This window comes from Lissotriton helveticus, chromosome 9 (genome assembly GCF_964261635.1).
Source record: "Lissotriton helveticus chromosome 9, aLisHel1.1, whole genome shotgun sequence".
In the NCBI taxonomy this organism is placed as follows: Eukaryota; Metazoa; Chordata; class Amphibia; order Caudata; family Salamandridae; genus Lissotriton; species Lissotriton helveticus.
Genome location: NC_136070.1, coordinates 110,480,707 through 110,503,925, shown reverse-complemented (window position 1 = coordinate 110,503,925; position 23,219 = coordinate 110,480,707). Strand labels below are relative to the sequence as shown.

Below are 23,219 nucleotides of genomic sequence, written 5' to 3'. Positions count from 1 at the left end.
GGCGGTTTCCTACTGCCCCTGAACTTCAACCTTAGCTCCTCCTCTTGGGAACAAGGGACCATACGTTGGGCACGGGGTAGGGGACTGTCTGCACTGAAGTCTAAATAGCTGCCACCACTGGACTCAGCCCTCCCTGGGGAATCCAGAAAATTAAAACTGCGCGCAGGGGATAGTCTATCCTCCAGAGCTACTTTGCCTCTGGTGGAGGCCCTCTCAGCCTCCTCTATCCTTTCCTGCGCTAAGACCATCTCGGTCTCTAGCTGTTGCTTCCTAAGCTCCAGCTGCGCCATAGCCTGGGCATGCTCCAACCTGAGCTTTTCTAAAGCCAGCTGGTGCTCCCTTTCTCTCCTCCTATCTTCCAGCTCCTCTGGGGACAGGGAAAGGGATGAGGCGCTGCCTCCAACACTGGACCCAGCAAGGGACTCCCTATCGATGGGGTCTCTACTCTCTACTGGCGTCCAGGTGCTGTCATCTTCTTCCTCCTCTTCTGAATCTTCAAGGCTCCCCACAGACCCACCACCCTCCTGGTGTGGGGCCCAAACCCTTTCCTCACTGCGCTCACGATCCCATTGACCCTCGTGCCATCTGACCAGGCGGTCCCTAAGGTCGTACCAGTTTGACTCACCCCTCCCTAGGTCTCTCTCGTCACAGAACCTTACCAGCTCCCACGTACTGTAGGTATCTAGATCACTGAAATCAAAAACAAGATCCATTCTGGCAGACGTTCTAGAGAAGAGATCACACAGGGAACCTAGGGGTCTGAGCTAACACAGGAGTACACAATTCACAAAGGTATCAGCAAGCTCTCTACCCCAGAGAACTCACACTCACTTGCCTAGTGCCACACACCATTCATCCACACACAACCCTCCCCTCGGACTGGTAAGGCAGTTTCTACCACCCCTGATTCCTCAACCTGACCACAAGTGACACAGGTACCGACTCTGGGCGCAGGGTGGGGGACAAATGTACTTGACACAATTACACAATGGATACCTTCAGGAGAAGAAAATATGAAACTTCCAAAAAACAATCCCCTAAAATGTGGTCATCTAAAATGCAGAGTTTTGTGGTATGGCCAGTTGCCACTAAGGTACAAGGCAAACACAAATCCTTATCCTCACCGCTTGCCGCCAATGTTGGAAATGGGATCCCCGGCTGGCCAGGGCTTTCGCCAAAGTCAGTCAGAGACCACCACACCCAAGTCAGGGCAAGGGAGTTACACGCCAAGATAACCCCCACTCACCCTCTAGGTAACGTGGCGCGAGCAGCAAGGCTAAACTTGGAGGCGATGTAAGTTAAGTATTTGCGCACGCACCCCAGCAACAACTCCCAGGGCCCACCACAAAGGAAACTCCACACAAGGTTATATAAAAATAGCCTTTGTATTACACCAAAACACATTAGATAAAACACACACTTTACAATGTGCCAGAGGCACGGGCAGAATTTACAAGGGATTATTTACAAGACAGGGCCACCTGGACCACTGTCAGGAATCAGAAGTAGCACTTTCAGAAATAGCACTTAGTACATAGAATATAGCACAAAATAGCACACAACCAGTAATCACTGGTAACCAGGACCTCACTAGCACCACCTGTACTAGGGAGAAAACAACCACCTATGTATTACAATACCTGTAGGGGTGTAAGAGGAAAACACATGATGCAATGCATAACATTCATTCAGAGGTGTAAAGGCACATGACGCATAAACAATACATTCAGAGGTGCATAGAAATAACATTGCGCAAAACTTAGATCAGTCACCACCTGTGACAGTCCCTGTGTCCCAGTGTCAGGGCCTAAACGTGGCAGCTGCCCACGAAGTGCTGGGCAGCTGGAGATGAGGATGGGGCCAACGATGGAGCCTCGCAGGCTCTGCAGAACTAAATTGTCCCCCTGAGCCTCTCAGGGCTCTAGCACACTGGTGGGGCAAAAGGAAATGCCCCCTGGAGCCTCCTCTGGGCTCTAAGTAGATCAAAATGCAGCGCCTTTCTATGGGAGTCCCCTCTCTGGGGACTCAAAGTGACAATGCCTGCCAAGAGCCTCGCTGGGCTCTAACTCACTTGATGCCCCCGGGGCACCTCGTGGCTCCAACAAACAAAATGCGCAGTCTCTTAGAGCCTCTCCGGGCTCAACAACACAGGTAAGGCCCCCACGAGCCTTTCTCAGGGCTCTAAACGATGTGGGCAATGAGCCTCGCTGGGCTCGCAGAAGGAAATGCCCTGAGCCACTCGGGGCTCTAAAGAACCAATGCGGGCGGGTGGAGCCTCTCGGGCTCAAAGATACAGTTAGGGCTCTAAATAAACAAATTGCCCCAGAGCCTCTCAGGGCTTGAAGAATAAATGCCCCCTGAAGCCCTCTGGCTTCACACAGTAGTGCGCGCAAGATCGCGCTACGGGGGAGGGGCGGACACCGACAATGTGTCCCGACGCCCCTCTCCTCTGCAGGCACTCACTGGGTCTCTGGGTGGCAGGACGGCTCCTCGGCGGCTCGGCTGGGACCGCGGGCGGGCTCCTCTCCACTCGGGAGCCGGCGAGACGCGGTAGGCTGCTTCCTTCGCCTCCCGCCTGGACCTGTCTTTCCTGCACGCCGCCTGACTTCCGCCGGGGCCGCCAATGGCAGCGCGGCCCTGGGGGTCAGGAGGCGGGACTTCCGGGTCGCTGCAGGCAGCGCGGCGGCCCGGCAGGGCAACACACACTCCTAGGCAATGCCGGGTGGGCACCGGCTCGAAATCAATAAAAGAACACGGGGCAATGCCGGGTGGCACCGGCTCTCAAATTAAAAGATAAAGCGATGTGGCACTCGCTACGCCGAAAATCGGCGAAATCGGTTCCAATGCCGGGTGGGCACCGGCAATGTCGATAAAGCGCTCCCAAGCGCTCTGGGAGCTAAGGAAAGCGCTCCTAGCGCTAGAAATATAAGCAAAGCGCTATTGAGCGCTGGGGCACCAGGAAAGCGCTCCTAGCGCTATAAATCAAAATAGAAGTGCTTCCAGGCACAGCAACAGCTCCAGCAGGGTCTGGAGGCAGGCAGAGGGGCAAGGCAGGGCCAGAGCCAGCACACTGGGTCTCCAGGCAGGGAGACAGTCCAAGTGGCGGTCCTCCTGGCCCCAGCAGCAGCAGCCCCCTCTGGCAAGGTCCAAAGCAGAACAGAGAACCCTTTCTGTGGGGACACAGCCCCTTCTTATAGTACAAAGTCCTTTGTCTTCAGGGTGCAGGGTGGGGGGAAACCAGTTGCAGCTGGCTGGGGAGTACCCTTGATGGCCCAACCACCCCTTTCATTCACTGGGGAGACTTGGGTCATTAGACACACCACAGGGGGGCGGAGCCAGCATTGTGTGGGGAAAACCCAGCCCATCCAGGACACAGGTACACTCCTCCCACACATTACTCATGCAGATCTCCCACTCACCACCGGGCAGACCCATCCAGACTTCCTGGAGCCTGGCATGCCAGCCAGCTCCAGCCAATCACACGCCAGCACCCTCACAGCACACGTACAGCCATGTCTAGAAATGGCGCTTCCCTACTAGACACATACATGCTGCATACACCGTTGCGCAGCATTCACTCACACGAGTTCACACATACCAGACTCAACCCTGTACACCCCACGCATCAGGAACTACCAGGGACACATACATTCCCCATGCATTCCTATGGGCGGGCATGCCTAGCTCAGCACATGCACTCAGAGTGCGCACGCACTTTCCACTGGGACACAGTGAAAGTGCGCAGAATCCCAAAAATCACCATTGCCAGGTCACCATTTCACGCAAAAAGTCTAGGGGTGAACCTGCCCTAAGGGCCAAAGTCCAACAATCACCATCCTCAAATTGAGGGACAATCCCTTTGGGGATTTTAGGATCATAGATTCCATCTCTCTCTTGGTTTTTAGTATTGCTGTCACTATTGATGGGACCTAGGCCCATATCTGCTCTCTCTTTTTCTAGTGCTACGAGCCTACTCACTAACTCTAGTCTCTTGGACAACCTGACTAAAAGTTGTCCTCTTGAGTGAAACTGTCCTCACTGTCTTTTATATACTCTAGCCTACCTTTGGAGGTTCTAGTCCCTCTTCTGCCTGGCTTGGAGGTGGGGAGCTCAAAGTTCCCTTCCTCCCTACGTAGCTGAGGTGGAGGGTTAAATACCTCATCTATCTCACTAAATTCCCCATCTCCCTGTGAGTCTTCCTCATCAGTGGTTGGATAGTCCTAATATGCCAGAAACTCCAGAAGTTCTAATTAGGTAGAGTTGGACCCTGTTCTTATTTGTCTACCTTCACAGAGAAGCCTTAGCTTCCAAACCCTTAGGTTGAAGTAAGAGTTAAGGTTGAACTCATCAGCCACATTCCCTGTGCTGCTCATTATGGTTCCCAAGTGGGGCTCTTTTTAGAAGACCTACACCAACAGTTCTAGGTACTTCCCCACCAACTTCAGTGACTTTTACTTTTTCTACAAAAACTACAGGGACCTAATACAGACTAACAAGGAGCTGTACTACAGTCAATTTTTGGATTCTTGTCATGTGATCAGAGGTTGGCTAAGTTAGTCCAATAAATGGAAGGCTTCTGATGGATACATCTGCCTGTGGATTCCTCACCTTTTGAATTACCACAGAAACTTTTATTCTCAGCTCTCCCACATTGACGAGGACACGCGACTCTGTATAACATAATCAGAGCCATAAAAAGACCTCGTCGGCGTGCCGATGTCAGTTCCTTTTTTTCCGCACCGTCGACTAATAAAGTTTTTTTCCGAAGGCGCTCCTTTTCTAGGAGTTTCTTTGCTGTGAATTGTTGTGTGTTTGTAGCTTCAAGAATGGGTATTCAAACAAAATCTGGTTTCAAACCATGGAGGGATTGTGGGAGCCAGATGTCTATCACTGAGCCCCATGAAGACGGTTTGTGATGTCTTTCATCGGACCACGACTTTGGGGAGTGCTCTTCTTGCAGGAGCATGAATCTCAAACTGCTGAAGGAGAGGGAGGCCAAATTATTCATGGCCAAGTCCAAGAAGCACAAAAGGGGTGAAGAAGGTCAAGGTCCCGTTCCGAGTCACCAAGTCCTCATACTTCAAGGAAGTTCGCGAAGCACAAGAAAAGCGATGCCATGGGTCTCGGCGTCATTCGTCGAAGGATGTGACTCCGAAGTTGGTGTCTCCGGGTCCCAGGCTTCATCAAAAATTTAGATCTGCTTCTCCTGAGGGGACTCTGGCCCCGTCTCCGAGAGTTGATACTCCACTGGCTCTGAGAGAAGCAACGCCTCCTCAGTTGCCCAAGCAGACCACTCCACCTATGGCTCCAAGTCTCCGGCGCAGCAGCTGGAACAAATGTGCTGCCTCCTCCAGTGGCTACTGAGCCTGCAGTGCCGGATCTGGCGTATCCTGCATTCCCTACTCTGGGAACAGATCAGTCACATTTTTTAAATGTGATGTTTGGCTTGTTCGCCAGAGCGGGAAACACAACAGGGGCATTTTCCCTGAGAGGTTTTCCACCTCATTTCCCTCAGGCAACCACGTATGGCTTTCATGCCGAATACTCCAGGGAGTTGGCTTCTTCTGTCGCCGAGATTTTCAATACCAGTACCAGTACAGTTTTTGGAGGGGCAAGTGCCACTGGATGGATCTTCCCTGGTGCCGAATGGTTCTGAACCAGCTGTGCAATCTTCTGTCTCTTCACGCTAGTTGGAATAAAAAAAAGAGTCGAAACTAAGAAAATTCATTTATGTGATTATCGGACCTATAAGTGCTTTAATTGTCTCAAATTGTGTTGTGCACCTGTGCGTTTATGTACAGCCCCGACTTGACCTCAATCAGCGTCAACTACTGTTTTGGTAGACCTCCCATTGCCACCAATCCCAGAAGTCACCAGTGCCGTGTCTGGCACCATCAACGCCTGTTCCGAGAATGAGGTCTCGGAGAGAGGCTCAGAGATTATTAGAAGAGGAAGAAAACCAGGAAGGGCATGAAGAGGCTGGGGAAGGGGAAATTTTGGATCCCAATCCAGATGTTGAGGTTTGCAGGAGGCTAGTTGTCTGAATACCTCTCCTGAATGGGAACTCTCATCTCCAAAAGGTCTCCCTACACATGAAGTGACCACTTATCATGCCATGGTCAGGAAGGCAGCTGATCTGCTGGACTTCCCCTTGCCACAGTGGAATTAAAATATATATAAATAAATATCTTGACAGAGGTGCTCCATTTTCCTCCCTCTATCTCAGATCCTTTACTTCCTTTTAACAAGGCTTTGACAGAGCCCATTCTTGATGTCTGGCAGAAGCCGATGTCTGCTCCAGCAGTGTCCAGGACTGTGGCAAGGAAGTACAAAGTGACTCCGGGGGAGCCTGCTTTCCTCTCCACCCATCCTTCGCTGGAAAGCTTGGTCGTCCAAGTTTTGTGCTCCTCAAGGCATTCTGCACGTTCCTTCCATCTACACCTGCAGATAGGGAGTCAAAACGCATGGAACAATCTGCGAAAAAGGTGTTTTCAATAGGCAGTATGGCCCTTAACACAACAAATGCCACATGCTTTTTTGGTCGCTACATCAACGCCCTTATGGACTGTGCTAGGGAGGTGGTCCCAAAACTGTCTGAGGAAATCCAAGGGCATTCCTCAGAAGAACTGATGGATGCCTAAGCTGTAGCTTGCCAGGTCATACAGTCTGGGTTGGACACTGCCGATTTTTTTGCCAGGACTATTGGATCATCTGTGGCTACCAGTAGGCACACTTGGTTGCCTGGTTCAGGGTTCTCTCCTGATGTCCAAGCCACTTTGTTGGATCTGTTGCACTTTAAAGACAGTAGAACCACAGCCAGGTCTTTGGGACATCAATCTCATTCCAGGGCTTTGGATAACATCAACATTTTCATGGCTTTGTGAGGAACAAGTCTTTTTGCACCAGACAGCAGCTACAGCAGCAACAGCAGGCAAACCCCTTGTACAGGTCTTACAGGGGAAAGGAAAAAGATTGTCTGCAAGGTGTAGCATGACAGCAAGTCTCCTCCTCCTCCTCCTCCTATGCCCCTCCAACTGGTCTGGCGGGGAAGCAGCACTAGCTCTTCCATCCTAGAGCATGATTGTCCTGTGTAAGGACGGGTTTCTCATTTTCTACAACACTTGTGGTCTGTTACTACAGATCTCTGACAGTTGAACATCGTAGAGAATGGGTACGCCATAGCCTTCTGGAAGTTTTTCCTGCTCTCCCTCCCCACCAGGGTTGGTGCTTGGAAGAGCTTCTCCAGTAGGCGGTTCCGTCATTATTACAAAAAGTTGCGATCAAGGGGTTCCGGAGCAGGAAAGGGGTTAAGGATGCTACTCCCAGTATTTCCTGATTCCCAAAAAGACGGTTGCATGAGGCCAATCCTAGACCTCAGCCTAAGGTGTCCACTCCCTTCCACCAAGGGCAATCCATCACCTTACTCACTTTCTACCCTCCCATTCATCCTTCTAAGGAGGAGTAAAGACTTCATGCCTGGACCCTAGGAGGGCGGTCAACTTCTACCTCGATAGGACCTTAAGGTTGGATGACCAACTTTTCAATGGACATGTGGGCAAGATGAAGGGCAAGGCTGTTCACCAGAGAACACTGTCCAGGTGGATCATCCTCTGTATCAAGTTCTGCTATGACTTGGACAAGAAGGACCCCCTGAACGTATTCAAGCTCATTCTGCCAGAGCTAAGTCTTCTTCTTTGGATTCAGCTAGAGTTGTCCCTGTAGTAGAAATTTTAAGGTGGCAACCTGGGCCTCCATCCGAACTTTTGCAAAGCACTATTACTTAAATTCAGAGGTGAGAAGGGATGGCCAGTTTGCAAGATCTGTGCTGCAGGATTTTTTGGGATAGGCAGGTACCCTCCGCCGGGTGCCGGACTGCTTGAAGATTCTATTCAAAAGGTGAGGAATCCACAGGCAGATGTCTCCATCGAAGAACAAGTTACTTACCTTCAGTAATGCATTTTCTGGTGGATACAGTATCTGCCTGTGGATTGCTCACTGACCCACCCACCTCCCTGTTGCCTGCCTGTTTATACCGAAAGAAAACCAATGTGTATCTTATGTGATTTATTATTAATAAATTCATGTGATGCTTGGCACTAGGAAATGTCTATGAGGACACATCTCCAGTTTTGGCTGTGTTTGTATACTCTGTATTAACTCTGGGTGTAGTTTGCGTAGTAGTGCTAGGCGTAGCTATGCGAAGTGCACTTCGGACTGCGCATGCTAGGCGTAGCTACACGAACAGCGTAGTGCAGTAGGGAAATGCTGTTCCCACTGATTGCACAGTGCCGGATGCATGTCCGCACTGTGCAATCATTGCAAACAGCATCTTGCACAGTGCAAACGGTCGTTTTCTGCCGCTCGAGTAGATTTGTACTCAGACGGCAGCTTTCTCAACGCGGACTGGTAGTTTCTCATCGTGAGTGGTCGCCAGCATACGCGACCACTCGAAATGAGAAACCTGACCTTCCCGCGTTGAGAATCTCGCTGGGAGGTTTATTTTCCATGCTCGTGATCGGCAACTTGATGTTGCTGATCGCGAACGAGGAAAAAGTCTCGCCGGGATGTTAATTTTGCTCGCTCTCGGTCGCCAACTTGACATTCAGAACTGCGAGCATGCAAAAATTGCCAGCTACGCTACGCTATGCGTTTTTGCACTGTGCTACGTGCAATTCGCGTAGTGCCTAGTAGAGCAAACTACGCACGCTCTGCGAGCGTAGAGTAGTACTATGCCCAGGGTTACTCTGTATACTTGTGAAAATGTGTCAGTTCACCCATTCACCTCAAAGGCATGGAAAAAATGGGTGCAACTGACGTCAGCACGATGGCAAGGTCTTCTTATGACCCGATGATGTCACGCAGAGTCGTGTGCGGAGCCGTTCCATTGTGACGACCTCTTCTATGTGGGAGAGCTGAGGACAAAGGTTTCCTTGGAATGCTATGCATGGGGGTAATTCAAAGATGAGAAATCCACAGGCATATACTTTATCCACCAGAAAAAGTGTTACCGAAGGTAAGTAACTTGTTAAATTCTGCTATTGGGGATTTCATCGAACAGGTGACTGTAGGAAAGTAGAATCCGCTTTCATGGTTACCCCCACTTTTTGCTGGGATTATGCTGTTTTCAGAATAGTCTCACTGGGATCCTGCTAATCAGGACCCCAGTCACTGAGCTCTCAATTTGACTATGGTAAGTACTTTGGTACCTTCCCAATTTGCTACTTGTGCACAATAGTGGGCCCGATTTATATGTTGATGTAGAGGGAACTATAACAAAATGAGGGGGCACAGAGAAGACATGTAGCAAAGTAGGATCTGCTTTGCTGGTGTTATTCTGTATCTGATAGAGAATTCTAGCTGCAGATTCCTCACCTTTGAATTTGCCAGGTATCAGGCTGGATCCATAAACTTTTGTTGAACAATACTCCTTGCCTGCGACAGTGGGTGGCTCTATTCGGATTCACGTGATGTCATTGGCGTCATTAGCATCGTGTATGATGTTGCGGTGCCTATATAGTCGCCACCCAAGCGCTTGGACTTCAGTTCTTTTCTTTCCGCGGCAGTTCAGCGCCGATCCAGGAAGAGCTACCCCTCTGCCACTTTTTGGCAGGATTTTTCTCGATTTTTGTCAACATTTAAGATTTTCTCTGACTTCGTGTTCGAGGGATGTCTTCGAGGAAGACAGGTTTCAAACAGGACTTGTTCTCGCGTGATGTCGTTTAACGATCCCCACCGCATATGTCATAGGTCTCTCGAGCGCAACCACGACACAAAGTTGTGTTCAGACTGTCGGGCGATGGCTCCAAAGACCTTGAGGGAGCAGGCGATTCAGTTACTCGTGGTCCGGCAATCAACACCGTCCAACGAGACTCCGAGGAGGTCACGGTCCTGATCGAAGAAGAGGAGGTCCCTGGACCGCTACCGGAGCTCTAAGTCCTCCTCCTCCCATTCGAGATCCTCCTAACACTCGGTGAAGAGGCATAAGAAGAAGAAGAAGTCCAAGCAGACTTAGACTTCACCTCAACTGGCATCCATCATCAAGAGACGTAAGGAGCACCAATGCTCTCGGCATGGTTCCATGGAGCCAGAGCCGACTTTGCCAGAGTCTTCCCCCCTTTCTGGGATCCGGAGCAACTCCATCTCAAATAAAAGAGTTTTAAGAGGCCATGCACTGCGTATTTCAGTGGAATGACCCCGATGGTGAGCCTTCGGGCCCCGCAGGGTCTGAAAGGACCCCATTGGCTTCAACGCCATTTGCTCCGGTCACAATGCCAGTTGGGCCTCAGGGATCCGATCCCGGATCTGGTTCAATGCCGGTTGTGCAACCTTCCCCGGCATCGGATCCGAAGTTGGTGCCTGTGACGTCACTGATGCATGTCGGTGGCGCAAGCCCCAAACTCATCCCCAATGACGCGGAGCCAGAACGGCATTGATCAACGCTGACTCTGACATTGACAGAACCCAGAGGTTCTATGTTGTTCCCTGAGCACTTGGAGGATGTGCTAGGCTCAGGAGAGGATTGGGAGGGGTCTGGGGACCCTCTTGAATCCCAGCAAGTGTTTGAGGAGAATTTGAACTGGTATGGGGAGGCCAGTGGACTGGATACTTATCCAGATACTGGCATGCGGCTACGGAGGAGGGGGCATACTATGCCAAGGTGGTTAAGAGGGCAGTCAAGTGCCTTGGACTGAAGCTGCCCTTGGTGCAGGTCATGACTAAACTCCTGACTGAGGTGCTTCAACATCGGGCTTCCACTTTCGAACCCTTGCTGCCCTTTGATGAGGCACTTACAGACATTCTTCTACGAACATGGTCCAAACCTAGCTGAGGGGCTCATGTGAATAGGACGATTGCACGTTGCCATCGCCCAGCACAGGGTGACCCTAAGAGCCTCAGACAACACCCCACCCCAGAGAGTTTGGAGGTGCAGGTCTCTATGTCCCAAGGTACATTCCCTTCTACCCCTCGGGATAGGGAATCTAAAAGGCTGCATTCATTAAAAAAGAAGTTGTTTTTTTCCTCCAGCCTGGCACTGCGGTCGGTAAATACTGCATGCTTATTGGGCCATTTCTCCCATTCCCTTTAGGAGACAGTTGCGCAAGTGGTGCCACAAGTCCCAGAGGAGGCCTGGCTGTGCTCTCCGAAGCTGTCAAGGATGGGAGATATGCGGCAAAATTCACCATACGGTGTGTCCTAGATACAACCGATTTGCATGGGTAGATCGATTTCAACACCGGTGGCCTTGAGCCGCCATGCCTGGCATCGAACAACTGGCTTATCAGGCGATGTCCTAGCCAAAATTTATGTAAAGTCCCTTTGATGGAACCTGCCTTTTTTGGGGAAGAAGCAGGCTCAGGTTTGAGGACTCTCAAGGCACGACCAGATCCTTGGGACTCTCCTCCACCCCCTGTGGCCAATTTTCTTTTTGCCCCTTTCATGGCAACGAACGGGGTTTCCAGCCACGTCAGCCCTATCCCAGCAACGGTCCCGCACGGACTGCCCAAGCAGTGCGAGGACATGGACGCAGTGGATTTTGATCTCGGAATGGAGACCAGAAGTCGTCAACCACACTGCCCCCAACAGCCACAGCCTCCAAGCTCTACTAGGCTGATTCGGCAGGACCACACTTCTTCAATTGGTGGGAGAATTTGTCATCATCTCCGCCACTGGAGAACCATACATTGGACAAGTGGGTCTTGCAAATATTCCTGAATCATGAACGGTTAACAGAGGATCATTTAAAGTTGCTCCAAGATGAAGTTACGCCTCTATAGGCCAATGGGAGCCATAGAAAGGGTCCCAGTTTCCGAAGTATGCAGTGGCTGTTATTCCTGCTACTTTATGATTCTGAAGAAGAATGAGAGGCTACGGCCCATTTTAGATCTTTCAACCGTTAGGGGTGTCACTTTTCCCCTACCACGACGACTGGCTGTTGAAGATGTCCACGCCCAGACCGTCGCGTCCCACATTCAGACTACAGCGAACCTTCTGCATTTACTGGGGTTCTCTATAAACATGCCAAAGCCACACCTGACTCCTTCTCAGATGCTCCCTTTCATCAGATTTGTTCTGGACACAGTACAGTTTTGGGCTTATCCTCCCGAGTAGCGAGTCTAGGATATTCAGGCTCTGATATTTCAGCCTCTATCCTGGATTTCGGTGAGACTGACTCTGAGGCTGTTGGGCCTCAATGCCTCCTGCATCCTGTTAGTAAGACTCGCAAGATGGCATATGCAGGCTCTGCAGTGGGACTTAAAGTTCCAATGGGCACAGCATTGGGGAAATCTCACCGACATAGTTCAGATCTCGGAAGGAACTGCAAAAGATCTGTAGTGGTGGTTAACGAACTGTGATTGGGTCAACAGCAAACCTCTCTACTTTCCCAAACCAGATCTCCCAGTCGTGAATAAGTGCCTAGTATAAGGTACTAAGGTACTCAGGGCCTAGTTACACCAGGGTCTCCCATGGGCTGCAGAATAAATTATGCCACCCATGAGAGACCACTCAAACTGGGACTTCAGGCCTGCCATTGCAGCCTGAGGGGAACTGGTGCTAGCACCACTTACAACAGATATAAGTTTCGTTATTGCTGAGGTCACTGCACTTTACTTTTTAAAGTCGATTTCGGCTCTAATACTGAAAGAAATATGATATATCCAGTTCTCCATTCCCAATATTAATGATCTCGGTATCTTTTTGTTCATTACATTATCTTGTATTCTTTACTTTCCAATTGTGGGTACATCTTGAACTTAACAAGCACGTTTCAGGGCCTTGCCTACTTATTGTGCCACAGCTATTAGGGGGTTGAGCAGAGGTTTTGTCAACACTGTGTTTTGATGTAAACATATTGCGTTTATTGGATTTGGAAGGGGCAACCCCCTCCTAAATGAATGAACCTGTCTCTGAAAATGCTTTCAGAAAGAACCTGAACAAGAGGAAACAGAAGAGGAAGAAGAATCAGGGGTGGCACAGTAGTTTTTCATTGGGCATCAGCTATCACCCCTCTTCACTCAATATTACCTACTAAGACGTTGTGTGTGTTTACCTGAGGCTATCTTCAATGAAATGTGTACTAAAGGTGGCAACTAATACTTGCCAGCATGCAATTGTTCTGATTTTTGCAATCATTATTGCAAAGCGAATGCCTATTGTACAAAATTGGAGTTTTAGGTGAGGGATGTGAGAACCTACTTAAAAAAAATAATCACAGTCCTTGTCAGGATGAACCACGAAAGTCATTAAATAAACCTGTACTTAACCCTGACACAAAAGAGTCAGACATTACTTAAAGGCAATGTATAAAATTGTGGAGTACATTGCTAAAGTAAAGAGGAAGTCTGTTCCCAAAAGGAGTCTGTCAAGATGGATCATCCTTTGTTGTAAGATCTGCTATGCTATGATGCCCTAGGAGCCACTGTAAGGTGTTCATGATCATTCTACTAGAGCTAAATCTTCTAGCTCTGCTTTAGCTAAAAACATCCCTATAGCAGATGTTTGTAAAGCATCAACTTGCGATTTCCTTCACACTTTTGCAAAACAGCATTGTTTAGATTCTGGCGTGCGGGTGACGGTCACTTCACTCATTCTGTTTTACAGGATTTCTTGGTATGGACAGACATGACCCCACCTCAGAGTGTGGGACTGCTTGGGTATTCTATAAAAAATGTGAGGTATGTGCAAGTAGATGTATCCATCCGCAGAGCAATTTACTTATCGTTGTTAATGCTTTTTATGGTGGAAACAGTATCTACCTGTGAACTCCTCACCGACCCACCCTACTCCCCGTTGCTTGACTGTATATACTAAACGTATCTGTTTATGTATATTAACTTGTGTATCTATTTTGATATGTGAATATTTGTTTTTGAGATTGGAAATTATAATGGCAGTGGAGATGTTAGTTGCATCCATCCCCCTCGAAGGCATGTAAAAAATGGGTGGAAACTGACCTCAGCATGCCGATGGGGGCTTCTTATGGCTCTAATGACATCACGTGGTGCTGTATGCAGAGCCATGGACGCTCCTTTCATTAAATGCTGGCACATGGGGATATTCAAAAGGTGAGGAATCCACAGGTAGCTAATATATCGACCAGAAAAAGCATTACCAAAAGGTAAGTTACTTTTCTGATGGATACATCTGCCTGTTGATTCCTCACCTTTTGAATTACCCCATGGGCAGCGTTCCACAGAAAATGTTCTTCATAGCTGTACCATTCCAACGAGGATGACAAAACAATAGTAGGGCTCCGATCGTGACTCCGTATGACATAATCAGAGCTATAAGAAGATCTCGTCAGCGTGCTGACGTCAGTTCCCTTTTTTCTGCGCCCTCGACGCATTACGGTTTTTCTAGGACTCTCCATTTCTTTGAAGTCTACTTTGTTACACTTGCTTGTTAACTGTTTCTGCACAAAGGCTACTCAGAAGAAGCCTGGTTTTAAACCCTGTAGGGATTGTGGGGGCCATATGTCAGTCACGGAAACCTATGGAACCTGCCTCTGGTGCCGTTTGCGTGACCACAACGTTGAAGGATGCTCATGGTGTCGTCAGAGAAATCCGAATGTTCTTAAAGAAAGGGAGGCGAAGTTGTTTATGGCCCAGGAGAGGAAGGAGAAGAGAGGTTGGAAGAGGAATAAGTTGAGGTCGAAGTCACTGACTCTACACACCTCGAGGTCATCCCAAAAACATAGGAAGAAGCGGCATCATGTGGTCAAGCGTCGCCCTTCAAAGGACAAGTCATCAAAATCGGTATCCCCAGTCCAGCGGTGTCATAGGAAGGATGACATATTGTCTTCTCCTTCACCGCAGGTGACTCCAGTCTATTCACCAATAACGAGGGGCTCTCCAGCACCCAGGTAATCAACTCCTGTGCCTCTCATTTCACCTATCCCAGATCCAGTGTCTCCAGCGTTGCAGCCAGAACCCGCATCATAACCTCGGCTTATGCCAGACCAGGTGGCTCCGGATCCGTACCTGCCTTTCCCAGGTGCGGATTGGTTGCATTTTCCTAATGCGATGTATGGCATGTTTGCTAGGGCTGTTAACCCATCTGGCACGCTTGGTGGCCCTGTGGGACCTCTTTCTTATCATTTGGTTCTCCCCCATCATTATACCCAAACACGCTTCATACCCTTCATGCCGAAGGCTCCATCTTGGGCTCCCCCGACGCCAATGTTCTTGACGTCGATTCCATCCCGGGGAGGAAGGATGAACTACTCTCCCACACCGTCTCGACTAAACTGCTTCCTTTGACGCCATTTCCGAGTTCACCGGCGCCACGTCTGGTGCACCCGACACCAATTTCTAAGTTGCAAAGAAGGAGTGAGGCTCAGAGGCTTCTGGAAGGGGAGGAATTCCAGGAACAGCAGAAGCAAGCTGAGAAAGGAGAGATTCTTGACACTGTAGATGGCTTTGAAGGTCTCCAGAAGGCAAGTGGGCTGGACACTTCACCAGAATGGTAGCTCTTTTCTCCCAAGCCTCTTCCTTCTCAGAAGGGGGCCTCATACCATTTGGTTATAAGGAAGGCTCCTGACCTTCTGGATCAACAGTTGCCCATTGCAGAAGGCAGGTCTAACATTCTTACTGAGGTTTTGCACTCTCCTTTATCAGCAGTGGAGCATTTGCTTCCGTTCAACAAAGCTATGATTGAACCAATTTTGGAGATTTGGTAGAAGCCAATGTCTGCACCAGCAGTGTCCAGAATGGTGGCAAGGCCTTATAAGACTGCACCTTGGGAGTTTGCCTTGTTATCTTCTCATCCTTCAATGGAAAGATTGGTGGATCAAGCTCAATGTTCCTCTAATCAGTCGGCAGGTTCCTTTCCCTTCACTCCAGGGGATGGGGATTCCAAGAAGCTGGAACAGTCTGCTAAGAAATTGTTTTCATCAGCTAGCATTGCTTTGAAATGTACTAATGCTGCTTTCCTGTTAGGGCGGTCGATCCATGCTTTGATGGACAGAGCTAAGGAGGTTGCTCCTAAGCTACCAGAAGATGATCTGGGTCACTTCATGAAGGTGCTGGCTGATACCCGGGTGGCAGCTAGTCAGGTGATACAGTCGGGTCTTGAAACAGCGGACTCAGTTGCCAGGGTGAAGGGCTCTTCGATGGTAACCAGGAAGCACGCCTGGTTGAGAGGATCTGGATTCTCTCCGGACGTTCAAGCCAGGCTGCTGGATCTTCCCTTCGATGGGTCCAGGCTCTTTGGGGCAAATGCAAACTCAGCTCTGCAACGTTTTATGGATAACAAGGCTACCACTAACTCTTTAGGCTTGCAGTCCCAGACTAGGGCTTTTGGATACAGGAGACTTCGGGGCTTTGGGAAGGCGGCTCCATTTCAAGGCCAGCAGCAGCAACAGAACCTTCTGCATGAGTCATACAGAGGGAAGAAAAGAGGTTGTCTGCGAGGGGTCACTCGCCAACAGGTCTCTTCCTCCTCCTCCTCCTCCTCCTCCTCCTCCTCCTCCTCCTCCTCCCCTGTCCCCCCCACTGGTTCCTCAGGGAAGCAGCTCTAGATCCTCTATCTTGGAGCATGTTGGACCCGTAGGAGGCTGGTTGTCCCATTTTGTTCAAAATTGGAAATCTGTTACATCAGCTCTTTGGGTGCTAAATCTTGTTGAAAATGGGTATGCCCTCCCTTTCCAGAGGTTACCTCCTCCTTTTCCTTCCTGCCAGGGCTAGTGTTTGGAGGACCATCTGTTGTTCCTGCAGGAGGAGGAGGTTCCGGAGCAGGATAGGGGTCAGGGATGCTACTATCTGTATTTCCTGATTCCAAAAACGGACAGTCAATTGAGGCCTATCCCATACCTCAGGATCTTGTATTTTTACCTCAAGCAGGAGAAGTTCAAGATGTTAAACCTAGCTCAGGTTCTTCAGGTGCTGCAGCAGGAAGACTGGATGGTGTCAATGGATTCACAGACTGTGTATTTTCACATTTCCATCCTGAAGTCGCATCAGAAGTATCTCCATTTTACGACGGGCTCTCAACACTACCAGTTTGCGATCTTTCCGTTCGGTTTTACATCCGCTCCACGAGTCTTCACAAAGGTGATGGCGGTGGTAGTGTCACATCTCAGGAGGTCGAGGATTCCCACTTTCCCCTGTCTGGATGCCTGGCTGCTCAAAGCGAAGCCACCAGAGATGGTGCTGCATCATTCTCAAGTAACAACATGACTGTTGTTCGACTGGTAGATACAGTATCTGCCTGTGGATTCCTCACTGACCCACCCGACTACCCGTTGTACACTCTGATATACCTGAGTTTATGCATTCTTACGTATATTTATATTTGTATTTATATTGGGTTTTTGATACCTTTGCTTCGCAGTATGTGTGCAGTTCTGATTTGTATGTACTATGTACACTGTATATATGTATATTTGTTGTCATTGGTCCGTCCGGGTGCCTAGAAGGCACGGAAAAAAGGGCTGAACTGATGTCATCACGCCGACGTAGGCCTAATAAGGAGTCGGTGACGTCAGACGGAGTCGCGCGCGATGCCGCGTTCCTATGACGTCGTCCACGCCGGCGTGCTACGAAGATTTTTCCGAACGTTGCTGACGCAAGGGGGATATTCACAAGGTGAGGAATCCACAGGCAGATACTTTATCTACCAGAAAAAGCGTTACCGAAGTTAAGTAACTTGTTCTTCTGGGACAAGATTTTGTCACTCTTTGGAGGAAGTGGTCATACCTTAGGGTAGCACCTTGAATCCCATTGGTAAGGAGGCCCCCTGCTTGACGCCCAGGAACACTGAACAAATATGAAAGCGATGCATGGCAACTCAGATCCCTCCCTAGAAAAATCACGAGGAGAAGGACTGTCTTGCTAGAACCCCTGGTGTTCACCCCAAGAGAACTGCACTCATAAGAACTGCACCTTCTGCACACTTTGAAACTAAAGGCATAAGGACTTTGCCTTGCTTCAAAAGGATTAAGGAGGGACTCCCTGAAAGCATAACGTACAAATGAGCAACAAGAGATCTGCTCTCTGAGGAAGCAAGGAGAAGAAGGTCTGCCGATCTTGAATCCTGATCAGCACCCAAAGGACTACACTCTGACGGGCTGCACCTGCTGCGCAATCTGGAACTACAGCAGTAAGGTCTTTGACTGGCTTCAAAAGGATAAGGGAGTGGACTCCTAAAAGCTACAGGTTAACAGAGCCCACCTGCACCATCTCCATCAAGAGGTTCCCATACTGGAGTACATCCAGTGGACTTTAAAAGATTCACCAGGGGCATTGTGAGAATTGTAGTCTCAACATCTGAAGGACGATTTCAGAGCTTCTAGACCCTTGGATTGGTGTTCTATTGGACACTTTGAACCCAAAAAATATACTTCAGGGAGGAGTTCCAGATGTTTGTAGAAGTTTGGAGCAATATTTTTAAAATGCTCCCTAAGTTGACCCGGTGCATTGTAGGAGTTGTAGTCCCAGACCCCAAGAGGCAAACCAGGGCACCTGAACCATTGGCTCGTGCTGTGGACCACTTTCCTGCATCAAGAAACATTTCTGGAAGTAAGTGTAAAGAATTATTGACTTTGTCCCAGTCCAGCACGACATTTTTTAACCCTTTGAGCACTATTTGCTTCTAAGCACTAGTTTCTTTTTTAATCTTTAAAAAATCATATCTCTGGTTCTCTACATTGGATTTCTGTCATTGTGCTTTCAGTTTAGTCACACAAATATTACTATTTTACTACACTCGTGTTAGATTTTTATTTTGTGTGATGTGTCTTACTTATTTGATGTATTGGTGTTTTAAAATGCTTTACACCCTGTCTCCTTAGTTAAGCCTGCCTGCTCGTTTCCAGCTGCCAAGGGTTGAATAAGTTAATAATTTATTGAGACCTTGTCGGAACCTTTTATTGTGTTTGAGGCCATATTACTAGTGGCAGGTCCCTACTTATCACTACTAATAAACCATTTTCCAACACCAACCTTTAAAAAGTGAGAGAGCCGTATAGTATCTGATGGTAGAGCCAAAGCTGCTTCTAGACTGTCAAAGTTTACCAAGCCAAGTCAGAGTGACATACTAACTGGCCTTGTATGACTGGGTGACCATCACTCATTTTCCCTTCCCAGAAATGCTATGCAAGGCCTGATGGACTAGGGCAGTAAAAACAAAAGATATCCCTGACACACGGAGAAAACTCCTCACCAGTCATCGCCATAACTTTTTTGTTTTACTAAACAAAACAGACACTTTGGGTGTTTTTTTTTTTAGAAAACTAAAAGTATACCAAACAGTGCTAAAAACATGGTGCCTACTTGACTTTCTACTATGCCTACAATGCATCTGCCACACTGGTGAATGCCCTGTGTGCAGTGAGATTCTCTCAGAGCAGGCAAGAATCTCAAAAGGCTATCCTCTGTTTGTGGAGGTTAAGGCATGAACTGGGGAAACAACCTTTACAACGCAACTTTTACCACGCAGTGCCTTTACGACGCAACTTTTACAACGCAAACCATTACAACGCATTGCGCTGGGGGGAGCTCTAGGATAGGGAATAGGTTTAATTTACTGTCCAACACCTTCCCTACTATCCACGGGGACTGGAGTTGGAATAGTAAATTAAACTATTCACTATCCAGCGCCCCAAAGCACTATGCGTTGTAATGGTATGCGTTGTAAAACTCGCGTTGTAAAAGCATGCGATGTAAAAGCATGCGTTGTAATGTCATACATCCCATGAACTGACTTTACATGTTTGTGGGCCACTCTGCGACATCAAAATCAGGCCCTATTACATCTTTTTCTGGAGTAATTGTTGTTGTGTTTGCTCATATGTTTTCTTTTCTTATTTCCTTCCCTCCCTATCCACTAGGCCAGACCATATACAGCTTCTTCTCAAAACTCGGTAGGTGATTTTACTTTCTGTTACTTCTGTATTTGTGTGGATCCAAATCCGTGCTGTTGGACAGGTTGTTTTATAAGGGTCACCTCTGCACAGTTTTCTGAAAGGATGTTGGTTCAGTGATTCAACTTGTTACATCCTTTCGGGGGTGATCTGAATTGTACCAGTTACTTGCATATAATTCAGATACAGGTATACAGAAACTCCCAAGCGGCATATCATTTCATTAGAGTAGTCCATCTCAAATGTATGAAAAATATATCCAGCACTAGTCGATTTAAGGTAGTCAATATGGAGGAAGTTAAGGGCTCATTGATGGACAAATGTGCATATAAGAGGCTGGAGATGTAAACGAACCCTTGGTAAACAGAAGGGGATCACAGCATGAATCTGTTTATTTCTACTACTCCTCATCCACCTCCACTAGATGAAAAAAGGCCGAGGCAGTGCACCAAGACCCACAGTGTGATTACTGACCTGGCCCTCCCATCAGGCACCAAAAAGGCTCTGATGTGAAGATTTGGGTGGAAGCAGATCTGTTGCTCCACCGGTCAGCTCCACCGGGGTAGTTAAAAAACACAGGCGGATTCTGTTGATTCATATTTTCGCCAGAAACGTACCCGCCATTGCTGATGACCAATAGTGGTGCCTGACACAGATTTCTGAAAATGAGCAAGAGTACAGAAAGAAAAGGTTACAATTTACATTCAAATTAGGGTACAGGGGGGAGATCAAAAGAGTTATAGACCACTTAGCAAAGGATTACTTTAGTGAAAGTAAGATTTAAACATAGCTAGACTAGGAGACTATGAAGAAAACTACTAACAATAATCATAATCGAAATAATAATCATAACCTTGATGGTGATATGAAATGCTGTCTTTGTCTTCTTCTTCTTCATCTTCTTCTTATTTTTATTATAATTATCATTTTAATAGTAGTAGTAGTAGTAGTAGTAGTACCACTGTTAGTAGTAGTAGTATTAGTATTATTATAACATGAATTTTATTTAAATGACGTTTTCTTTTTTATCGTTGATCATCTTTAGTATGATGTTGACAGAAACAATGCTGTTTGTGACATTGCCCGTCTGTTTTCTCCATCCCTTTTCCTCAGGGTGACATCGACTCCTCCTCTGCACAGACCGTAAGTAGTTCCATATTGAGGTTTCCACCTGTTCCACCAGATACCGTCAAAGAAATTCACACAATCGTTTCTATTGAAAATCTGCGACTTATATGTATGTTTGTCTTTCACAAGACTTCCCCAATGGCTTATTATGCAATCTGATTTACACACATGCAGGTAGATTCATCAAACATTTTTGCGAGCGAAAACGGTGCGAATCGCAAAAATCGGCCGTTTGCACCCGCAAAAATGGCATTTGAGATTCATCAATGGATCATGAACTCGCAATTTGAAAAATCGCAAATAATAGCGATTTTTGAAATTGCGATCGCATTTAAGGAATCTCAATTAGAGATTCCTTAAATGCTATTCATGAAACATTTAAAAATTGCGAATTCTCTATTTTTGGCCGCTATTTACCGTGAAGTCAAACCTCATGGTAAATAGCGGAAACTTAGAAAAATGCTCTTAAGTGCATTTTTCTAAGTTGTATGTTACACACACACATGTCCTTGGGACATGTGTGTGCGTAACACCAGCGTCCAATATCATTTCAGGGGTGCAACAGGGTGTCCTTTGGACACCCCTGCACTCTTGAAATCGCAAACTCAAAATGCGATTCGCTAATAGCGATTCGCACATTGATATGTCTTCCCATTCATTCCTATGGGCCTTTAGGAATGAATGGGGAGTTAGTCCTTATTTGCGATTAGCAATTAGCTAATTGCAAATAAGGAAGCTGTAGGAATCGCAAAATAAATTGCGATTTGGACATGAATCTCGTTTTGTGAGTCTGTAATAGCGATTCCTTAATAATCGCTATTACAGACTCGCAAAACGGGACTTTGATGAATCTATATGATGGATCCCACTAGTACAGCTTCCATCACATTGAAGAGACCACATGCTCTCTCTTATGGGAAAAGATCCTTCGATGCTTCTAACAAACCGGGGAATGGAATCAGCTGCAGCTCTGGTTTGGCTTGACAGATGTCACTGCATGTTGTTTCCCTTTGACCATCTGCGTTTTAACAAACCTCAGCTACCTTAAATTTTAGCATGTGACCCTATTGCTATACGTCATAGCCCGTCAGTACAAATGCCATTCTGGCATTGATTGCTCAATGTTATTTGGTACTGGTCAATCAGTGATAACAACGCGCAAAATCGATTTGTCACAGTATAAAGTCAGTCACCAGTGCAATACATACCGGTTACCGTCATCTGGTGTAGGGAATTTTTTGAAATATTGCCTTTTAATACTTTTTCCCATTGTTTAGTTGCCTCTCGTGACAGGGCTTAAGTTGTAAAATTATAAGTTTTGCTTAGGTGGCTGTGACCTGCGCTATCAACTATTTGGGGGGCAAAAACCAAGGCTGCTTAGTCTTGATTCCAACTCATGCCTCTTTCCTCATCATCATTAAGAATGCTTTACTCGACAACTTCATGTTATAAAAGTAAGCAGAGCATACAACAATACATTTCATTAACAATTTTTTTTTAAATTCAATATTTTTCTAAAAAAGCATTCCTAGTGTCAGCCAGGTAACCAAGGCTTAAAATACAAACAAAGCATTATATGTAACATTCAAAGTGCAAATGGGCAAACATGATCAAATACAAAAAGACTCCACTTATGTTGTTCCTGTGATCCATTAGACAAGCGAGCCCTGGGATACATATAGTGCAGGGACATTTTATAAAGTGCAGGGCGCTGAAGAGGCATACGCAGGGTAAAATAGTCCATATTTATAACATTCCTGGTATCAATCAAAATACTAAAACCCACTATACATACAATACAAAAAGTATTGTATAAAGTCCAATAGGCCAAACTCAATCAAATAAGATAATCCCTGTTTGTGACACATATTGGGCCTTATTGTAAGAACCTATAAAAACATATGACAATTTAAAACACCGTTTGTTTCCTGCACATAATGGCTCCTGTTAAAAAACTTGCAACCCCAAAACAGACCATAGGGGAAGATGACATTTGAAGGTACAATAGGGCTGGCCTAACTTGAACAAAGTGACAATCTCTGAGTAATGTTAATATACATTTCTTACGTAAAGAAACATAGTAATCAAAAAAGAACATAAAGTGAAGAATATCCTGTTCAGGGAAATTGTGCAAGGACAGAGTTCTAAGGTGCCCGGTTTAGAAAAGCCCTGAGCAACTGACAAAAGCTAGTGAGCCATTTGCAGACAAAATCTTGTTAAAACAAAACGATGG

General features: G+C 47.3%; 1 protein-coding gene across 8 annotated transcripts in view; it reads left to right on the top strand.

The window, feature by feature from the left end:
* LOC144780983 (uncharacterized) overlaps window positions 1–23,219 on the top strand; it is a 1,867,627-nt gene that overhangs the window by 1,177,395 nt on the left and 667,013 nt on the right. For all 8 annotated transcript variants that reach the window (XM_078659579.1, XM_078659581.1, XM_078659578.1 and 5 more), the window contains 2 exons: window positions 19,826–19,858; window positions 20,972–21,001. In XM_078659579.1, coding sequence (XP_078515705.1) covers window positions 19,826–19,858; window positions 20,972–21,001 — 63 coding nt within the window. The remainder of the gene's footprint in view (window positions 1–19,825; window positions 19,859–20,971; window positions 21,002–23,219) is intronic.